Genomic DNA, 10000 nt, shown 5'->3' on the forward strand with positions numbered 1-10000 from the left:
TTTGGACAGTGCTGATGAATTTGACAATCACGATAGTAGATGTCAAAATATTATGTTATTTATTGATTTATCACATTTGTCAGATGTCTCTATAATCTAAAATTCACGTTTTTGTTGGTAAAATGACAAATAAAATTGTCATCACTGTTAATAACTAAATGAAAAAAATCCCTTTATTCATCCTATTGGGGAAATTTGTCTTTAAGGTCTATTCCAAAGTAAAACTGGAATAGCACAGGTGTCAGCCACAGTGCGTCGCGCCCGCAAAATGAGCTAGGGCGAGGTGACTCGCTCAAGGCCACACAGAACAGTGGGCATTCGAACTTGCTACCGCCTGGTTATGAAGCAAAGACCATACTGCTGAGCTACGCTATTAATAAGCATAAATATGCTAAATGTCTCACAGCTTATAACCAATTGGATTGTATGTAGTCAGATCCGACTACGTTTCTTGTACATAAAATGAAAAGTCATCTAAACTAGTTTCAAATCTATTATCGAATCTGGTAAACTCAATTTTAGACTTAATTGAATTGCCTCTTGACCGCGGCGCCCCTGGTTAAACGCTATGGATCCTGGGCTTGACTGAAACGTGCTCAGATATTTCATTCCGGTGCATTCCTTGATTCTATGAAAGAAATGGTTATTCTGACAGTCAAAGACTCCCCTATGTGGTGTCCGGGGTCCCTCAACAGAGAGGATGCATGAATAACCCACCAAGCCAGCATGTCATAAAAGGCGACTAATGGTGTGTGACTCCGACTTTTTGAGTCACCTAGTCCTTAAAGTTGGGAGTTGACGAAGGGCAAACACCCCTTCTATAAAACCAGGGGTGAGAATGACTGGTCACAAAAAAGGAGGAAATTTTTCATCGTGAAGATCATGACCCATCCATGCGACCATAATCCAAAAATTTGAATTTCACTCAAATTTACTTAGATGCGATCCAAAATTTGTCTTGCAGCAATTTCTGACACAATTCGGTGGAATTGCAAAAGTTGAAAGTGTAATTACAACATTTGGTGGTTGTAGTAGGGATGATGATGTGGTGGTGGTTGTAATAATAGCAGTGGTAGGGATGATGTGGTAGTAGTGTGGATGATTGTGTGGTGGTGGTTGTAGTAGCTGTGGTAGGAATGATGATGTGGTGGTAGTTGCAGTAGTAGTGGTGGTAGGGATGATGTTGTGGTGGTTGTAGTAGTGGTGGTGGTAGGGATGATGGTTTGGTGGTGGTTGTAGTAGTGGTGGTGGTAGGGATGATGGTTTGGTGGTGGTTGTAGTAGTAATGGTGGTAGGGATGATGGTTTGGTGGTGGTTGTAGTAGTGGTGGTGGTAGGGATGATGGTTTGGTGGTGGTTGTAGTAGTAATGGTGGTAGGGATGATGGAGTGGTGGTGGTTGTGGTAGGGGTGATGTGGTAGGGATGATGATGTGGTGGTTGTAGTAGTAGTGGTGCTAGGGATGATGGTGTGGTGCTGGTTGTAGTAGTAGTGATGGTAGGTGTGATGGTGGTTGAAGTAGTGGTAGTAGGGTTGATGATGTGGTGATGGTTGTAGTAGTAGCTGTGGTAGGAATGATGATGTGGTGGTAGTTGTGGTAGTGGATGATGGAGTGGTGGTGGTGGTGGTAGGGGTGATGTGGTAGGGATGATGATGTGGTGGTGATTGTAGTAGTAGTGGTTGTGGGGATGATGATATGATGGTGGTTGTAGTAGTGGTTGTAGGGTTGATGATGTGGTGGTAGTTGTAGTAGTAGTGGTGGTAGGGATGATGTGGTGCTATTTGTAGTAGTAGTGGTGGTAGGGATGATGATGTGGTGGTGATTGTAATAGTAGTGGTGGTAGAGATGTTGATGTAGTGATTTTGGTGAGTGTTTTTCTATTCAGTGATGATAATAGCAATTTGTCAAAAAGGAGGAAAATTTCTCGGGCTATCGATCAAACACAAGCAAAGAAACCTAGTAGTAGTTATTTAGCTTATAAATACAACCCAAGAATCTCTCAAATTTAAAGCCATAGAATAGTCCAAAGGTAAAAAGAAAAAAGATTAAACTAAGCCAATCACCATTGCTTTGTTCTAATATATAATCTCTATATACCAGATGATTTAATGTGGTTGCGAAAGAAAGAAAGAGAGAGAGAGAGAGAGAGAGAGAGAGAGAGAGAGAGAGAGAGAGAGAGAGGGGGGGGGAGAGGGGGGAGGAAAGACTTCTTTACCAGAACAACTTATGTATGGACCTCTTAAATTCTATATCAGAAAAAAAAAGAAGAAGAAGAAAAGAGAAATAGAAAGAAAGGCAAAGGGGGAAAAAAAAAAAAAAGAGAGAGAGAGAGAGAGAGAGAGAGAGAGAGAGAGAGAGAGAGAGAGAGAGAGAGAGAGAGAGAGAGAGGGAGAGAGAGAGAGAGAGGAGAGAGATTAAAAAGGCATTAGGTACCTACAACAGGGGGAAAAAAACCCAGACCCATTTGTCCCTCCCCTTCCCCTTCAACCATCAACTAACTAATCAAAGAACACTACTGGTCTTCTGTGTCAATTGTGACATCTGGTGCCATACTGTCTGGCCCAACGTCATAAAAACGGGACCGTCACCAAATTTCACGAGACTGAGCACAGGTGTCAAAATATAACACAAGACATAATGGTGATTTTGTGGGTTTGAGGAAAATGTTTGACACGGCAAATTTGAAAAAGGAGGAAATGTGATGGGATGGGCGGAGATAAACTACCATTTAGGCGGAAATCCGCCTTTAGGCGGAAGATTCTCAGCCCTGATAAAACTCAGATTGTTACAGAAACACAGACGGACAATTCAAAATCCTTTTTTAAGCTTTGGTGACCAGGAGTTTCTGCAATGACAGAATTTATGAAGGACAACAGACAAAACCGAAAGGACTCTGCTAACCCGATGTCGTCTTCGCCGAACAGGCAGCTTCCAATTGCATCATGGAACGTTTACACCATGTATGAAGCAAGAAAAAGCTCTTAAGTTGTGACAGAGACGAGAAAATAATGGCTGTATATACTTGGAGAAAGTGTAACCCACTGGATACAATATGGAAGTCTGGGGAGAAGATTTTATATGCATGGAGAGGGGATGGATTCATATGCAGGGAGTAGGAATAATTTGAAGTAAGTTGGCCAAGAAGTCACTGACAGGATGGCAACAACACGGAGAAAGGATCATCATGGCAACATAGAGTAAAAATATCAACATGAACATTGTACAGATCTATACCCCAACAAATGACGTAATAGATGAGGACATGTTATAATCTGCTACAACCTTGGAACTGATTGAAAAGAGGAGAACAAGGAAGGAACAAATGAATGCAAGTCGAACAAGAGCAGTATCGAGCCACAGTTAAGGAAGTCAAAATATATGTGAAGAAAGACAAGGAAGCATTCATGAACATACTTGTAGAGAAAGCAGAAGCAGCAGCGACAGGAAGACACATGAGGATCCTTTATCAAACTACCAAGACACTTGCTGGAAAATAAGGGAAATCAGAGGCACCAGCAAAAACGAAGATGGGAAAACTATTTTCAGAAAAGAGACTCAATCTAAGCGATGGAGGGAACATTTCAACAGCCTTCTGAACAGACCACCATCAGACAACCTGCCTGAAATTTTGCCTGCAAGGAATGAGCTACCAATCAGCTGTGATCCACCATCGATAGCAGAGATTGTGGGTGCCATTAACAAAATGAAAAGGGGAAAAGATGCTGGACCAGACCAGATTCCACTGGAGGCTCTAACAGTTGATGCTGAAAGAATTGCTGAGGTCCTTCACCAGCTGTTTGAGAGAATCTGGATGAAGGGATATTCCCAAAGGATTGGAAAGAAGGGCATCATGTCAAGCTTCCAATGGAAGGGGGCCTCAATAATTGTAATAATTATAGAGGAATCACTCTTGTCTCTACCCTAGAAGATTTTCAACCGTATTATTCTAGACGGACGAACAAGCATGTTTTTGGAAAGAAATTTCAACCATCGACCAGATTGCTTCCCTGCAAACAAGTCTATAGAATGGAACTTTCCTGACTCTTATGTCAACTTTCTGGATTACAAGAAGGCTTTCGACAGTATTGACAGAGCAACATTGTGGAAAATCCTGGCACATTATGGAATCACTGAGAAGTTGGTGAACCTCATCAAGGAAAGGTATGAAGGAACAAGTTGCAGGGTTGTAGAAAGATCAGTAACTGACAGCAGGGATGCTTGCTCTCATCATTCCTGTTCATCGTTGTCATTGATTGGCTAATAAAGAAAACCTCCAGATGCAAGAAAAAAAAACACAATTCTAAACAGCCTCTCAGAATCCATTGGTTTGAGAATGAATTCACCCTGCACACTCAAAGGTCTTACAGATAGGTACGCGTCAAAGGGAGCAGATCAAGAACTTGAAGATACAGATACTTTCTGCTATCTCAGGTCGAACTTTCTACGAAATACAGATAGAATGGATTGTTTTTATTGCACAGATAGGTCGCAGCAAAAGCATCAGCAGACGAAGAAAGAGAATGAGAAGGAGGAAGAGGAGAAAGAAGAGGAGGGGAAGAAGAAGAAGAAGAGGTGGTGGCAGCAATAACTCACTTCATCAGCATGACCAGGGAGATCGAGGAGAATGGCACCGTCATTGACTTTCCAGACTTTCAAGGTTGAATCTTTACTTCCGCTCACCAGTAGACGTGAATCAGCAGACCACGATACTTGGTACACCATGTTCACGTGACCCCTCAACGTCGCGACATATCTGACCAAAAAAAAAAAAAATTTTTTAAAGTGAAAAATCCTCCAATAAAAGAAATTTGGAGTGGGTACAAAAAATATATAAACAAATTAATAAATTAAGTAATTAATCAATTAAATCAGTTTTTAAAAATTAAATAAATAATGAAAACAATAATAATAATAATAATAATAATAATAATAATAATAAAATGATAATAATAATAATAATAATAATAATAATAATAATAATAATAATAATAATAATAATAATAATAATAATTATTATATAATAATAATAATAATAAATAATAATAATAATAATAATTTCTCTTCTTCTACTTTCAATTATCCTGCATTTTGCAGGGTTCCATAATGAATGCCACATCTCATGATCGTTCAGAGCATCATCTTCCTCCAGTCCCAGTTCTTTCATATCATCCTTTAACTTATCCAACCATCTTGTCTTTGAGCGTCCCTTTTTCCTCTTTCCCGCTAATTGTAAGCCCAATACTTTCCTTCCCACGTACTTCCTCTCTCGTCTTTTTACACGTCCAAACCATTTCGATCTATCTTCTCTCATCTGTATTGATACATTTTTCACTTAAGTCAACCTTCGACTTCGTTCATTTCTCACCTTATCTTTTCTTGTCCAGCCAAGTGACCATCTCAACATCCTCCTTTCTGTAATCTCAACTTCTTTATCTTGTTTCTTTGCTGTAATCGGTCTCTAGTCCATATAACATTGCTGGTGTTACAACTATATATATATATATATAATATATATATATATATATATATATATATATAATATATATATATATATATATATATATTCCTCTTCAGCTTTGTGGAAATTCGTTTGTCACACATAACTCCAGTTACCTTCCTCCAATTATTCTAGCCTGCCTCCATCTCATTGCCCCCATCTCCTTGTACAGTTGTTCCTAAGTATTTGAATTCATTTGTCTATGACACATCCTCTTCTCCTATCTTTATCGGTGGTCTTGCTCTCTATTGTCAGATGCACAAATACCCAGTCTTCGATCTGCTTACCCTTAATCCCCTCCTTTCCAACACCCGTCTTTAACCCTCCAGTTCCTTTTCCGCCTCAGCTTTTGTATCATTCAAAAGTACCACGTCATCCGCATACTTCATGCTCCATGGTGCCTCTCGCCGAATGGGTTCTGTTAGAACGTCCATTACTATTGCAAACAGCAGTGGGCTGAGAGCAGATCCCTGGTGTAATCTAATTCTAGCATTAAATGGATCAGTTGAGCCAACAGCTGTCCTTACCACTGTTTTGTTTCCTTTGTACAATCTTGGATAACTTTGATATATTTCTCTCTTAACCCCTTTGCGCTTAGACAGTACCACATTTCTTCTCCTGATACCCTATCATATGCTTTCTCCAGGTCAATGAACACAATGTAATTCTCTTTACTTTTCTCTATACTGCTCTGCGATCACTTTTAGAGCAAATGTAGCATCCGTTGTTTACCAGCAACAAATCCAAACTGTTCTTCATTTATGTCTACATCTTTTATAATCCTCTTATCGATTACTCCTTCCCATATCTTCATTATATGGCTCACTAACTTGATGTCCTATAGTTGCCACATTCTTGAACATCTCCTTTATTTTTGTAAATAGGAATCAACATACTTCTGTCCATTCTTCGGGCATTTTCTCTTTCTTTAAGATGTCGTTGAATAACCATACCAGACAATTTAACCCTTCATCTCCAAGTGATTGCCAGACTTCTGCTGGCATCTGGCCTGAATTGATTAATGAATGAATGAATGAACGAATAACAATAATAATAATAATAATAATAATAATAATAATAATAATAATAATAATAATAATAATAATAATAATAATAAAAATAAGAAAAAGAAGAAAAAGAATTATAATCATGATGATGATGATGATAATGATGATGATTCTGAAGATTAAAAAAGGTGCCATCAGGCAATGGAGCCCAAGCTTTTCCCAGTTTTTATGTAGCGTAAAATGGACAGCAATAATTGCTTGGAAAGGTTTGGACAGGACATGTGTCTATTGCAAGTACATTCTGCCAGATTCAAGAATGCCAAAAACACAATCTGTGCTGGGCAGACGTTCTTTACGACAGATCTAAAAGATGCAGCTATCAAATCATTTTTGAGAGGACAGGAAAGGTGAAAAAAAAGGAGGGAGGAAGTGTCAGAATAAAAATATCGACGTCATCGGTCCCCTTTTCGTATGACGCGAGTGCTCTACCAACTGTGCTATCGGGATTTCCCATTTCTTGACAAAATGGAATTGAATGTTTCACTGATTGAGATCGTGGGTCACCTTTCTAGTGTAAGTATTATTTTATAAAATTGATTTAATAGCTTTTACCAAGGCAATGACTCAGCTGTGCACTGCTCACATCGAGACTAGAGTCTTCTGCATATAGATTGCAGATCGAATATGCATATTCCACTAAACCGAACGCTAAGAAATGGTGTGACACGAATGAATAAATTGCTTGTTGTATCCGAATGTCAGCAATCGAACTAGAAGAAAAATCCCCAATCTTTTCTCTATGGATTACAAATAGACCTAAATGTAATATACAATTTAAAAGTCTTTCTACGACTTATGTAAAATCTGCCTCGTATAAAATGTCTTTTCTGATGTACACTGAAAAAAAAAAACCCGCCCCCCCCCCCCAAAAAAAAAATAACAAATCAACTTTGGCAAGAAAACGTACACCCCCGGCTTGACTTGTTGACAAGTTGGGGATCAAATTAATTGATCGATATTTGAAGTTTAAGTCCTCTGGTGAAAACGGTGAAAAAATGTATTACGTGAGAGTTCAGCACAACGTGGCACACTGGTAGGGTCAAATCACCGCCGCTTTGTGTGGCCTTGAGCAAACCTCCTAGCTCTAGCTCACTTGGTGCGTAGCCTTCATAAACGCATAGCCTGATACTGACCAAAATATTACGTCAAAACACAAGGAGACGACCACCAGAATAAAGAGAATCTGGAGTTGTAATCAATAGTTCGACAAATGGGACCATTTGTTTCCTTGAGCACTACTAACGACAACTCATAAGTCGTGCACCAACCAAAAACAAAAAAAAAAAAGAAAGAAAGAAAAAAGTGACGTCAAAATACAAGTCCTTGTTTCAGGCTGTAGATAGAACGAAGTTGAAGTCACTCAAGTCTTTGTTATAGTTTTTTGCCATCCATGTTTACGAGTAATTCTCACTACTGGTTAATGCAGTTTGGTGAGAATTACTCATAAACGTAGATGGCAAAAAAAAAAAAAAAAAAAATAACAAAGACCTGAGTGACGTCAGCTTCATTCAATCTATAAACATTCAAGGTTACACATAGTTTTGTGTGTTGGTCCGTTATATTTCTGGATGGCAATGTTGTGAGTTTCTTATTCAAGCGCACGTCATCTGTAGGTTGACGACGGCTTCGCTTTGCGGCACTGTAATGCGACTGACGCAATGGTTGGAAGAGATCCTACAGACAAATTGCCCTTGGGAATAAATAAAGGGAATTTATTTAATTATTTCCTCTTCGGTATATTCCGTTGGTGTTTATAGAGATTTTCACCTTCCGACTGTCATAACATGATTTCAGGTGATAAAACAAAATTGTGAGGCTGGCTGAGAAACCGGGAAGATGCGGCAATATTCGATTTGAGATCTGAGCCAAAATCGAAGATTAAGTGTTTCCCATAGCAACAAATTTTATTCAGAAAAACAATTCATAACTTGGGTTCTAATAGATGAAATGTGCGCATCTTTCCGGGTTTTCTTAGCCAGCCACACAATTATCATTTATGAAATACTATTAAGACTTTACTGCAGTAGTAGTAGTAGTAGTAGTAGTAGTAGTAGTAGTAGTAGTAGTAGTAGTAGTAGTAGTAGTAGTAGTTAGTAGTAGTAGTAGTAGTAGTAGTAGTAGTAGTAGTAGTAGTAGTAGTAGTAGTAGTAGTAGTAGTAGTAGTAGTAGTAGTAGTAGTAGTAGTAGTAGTAGTATGTAGTAGTAGTAGTAGTAGTAGTAGTAGTAGTAGTTAGTAGTAGTATAGTGTAGTAGTAGTAGTAGTAGTAAGTAGTAGTAGTAGTAGTAGTTAGTATAGTAGTAGTAGTAGTAGTAGTAGTAGTAGTAGTAGTAGTAGTTAGTAGTAGTAGTAGTAGTAGTAGTAGTAGTAGTATGTTAGTAGAAAGTAGTAGTAGTAGTAGTAGTAGTAGTAGTAGTAGTAGTAGTATGTAGTAGAAAGTACAGTAGTAGTAGTAGTGGTAGTAGTAGTAGTAGTAGTAGTAGTAGTAGTAGTAGTAGTAGCAGTAGTAGTAGTAGTGGTAGTAGTAGTAGTAGTAGTAGCAGTAGTAGTAGTAGTAGTAGTAGTAGTAATAATAATAATAATAATAATAATAATAATAGATCTTTATTGTCCATAAATATGGCAATTTGTCATTTAGTTACACTTGTTATAATGTTAAACGATAACTAAGATTGAACAGATATTTCACTCCTATTTATTTTCTCTCTCTCTCTCTCTCTCTCTCTCTCTCTCTCTCTCTCTCTCTCTCTCTCTCTCTCTCTCTCTCTCTTTCTTTCTTTCACACGTGCGATATACACAACATAAACATATTCATTTCGTTTTCAATTTGTTACGATTGTGGCAATTCGACACCAAAAATTATCATCATTATCAATTGGTCAGTTAATCTTACATTAAATAAATTAATCAGTTAATCAGTCAACGAATCAATCCTTGGTTTTTCTGTACCATATGAAATATTCAAAATTTTTATTGCTGATGGAACGAACGTTGATTTATACTTGTTAGTTCTACATTTAATCTGACAAAACCTTCTCCCAGATGGTAAAAGACTAAATTCATGGTATAAAATATGTTTTTTATTGTTGGTAATTGAGAATGCTTTCCTTTCTATTGCTTTTCCATGAATTCTTTCTACTCCATCAAGAGGATGGTTTATTATTTTTGATGCCTCTTTGATAGATTTTGAAATTTTTGATTTATCTTTAAGTCGGCATCCTCCAAACCATATGGTGCAGCCAAACGCAATTACACTTTTAATCAATGAGTCATAAACTCTTAACATAGTTTTCTTCCTTACTTGAAATGTTCTCAATTTCCTTAGGATGTATAATCTTTGGGCAACTTTCTTAGAAATTATATTAATATGTTGAGAGAAATTGAGGGAACTATCAATGGTTATTCCTAAATATTTAAAATAGTCAACTATCTCAACATC

General features: G+C 37.8%; 1 protein-coding gene across 1 annotated transcript in view; it reads right to left on the minus strand.

Moving 5' to 3' along the window:
- Window positions 1-10000, minus strand: part of LOC144968869 (notchless protein homolog 1-like) — a 69534-nt gene that overhangs the window by 9151 nt on the left and 50383 nt on the right. Inside the window, exon 11 of the mRNA XM_078907663.1 lies at window positions 4593-4752. Coding sequence (XP_078763789.1) covers window positions 4593-4752 — 160 coding nt within the window. The remainder of the gene's footprint in view (window positions 1-4592; window positions 4753-10000) is intronic.

Source organism: Berghia stephanieae, chromosome 3, assembly GCF_034508935.2.
Source record: "Berghia stephanieae isolate SIO BIC M18660-M18661 chromosome 3, UCSD_Bste_1.3, whole genome shotgun sequence".
Lineage (NCBI taxonomy): Eukaryota > Metazoa > Mollusca > Gastropoda > Nudibranchia > Aeolidiidae > Berghia > Berghia stephanieae.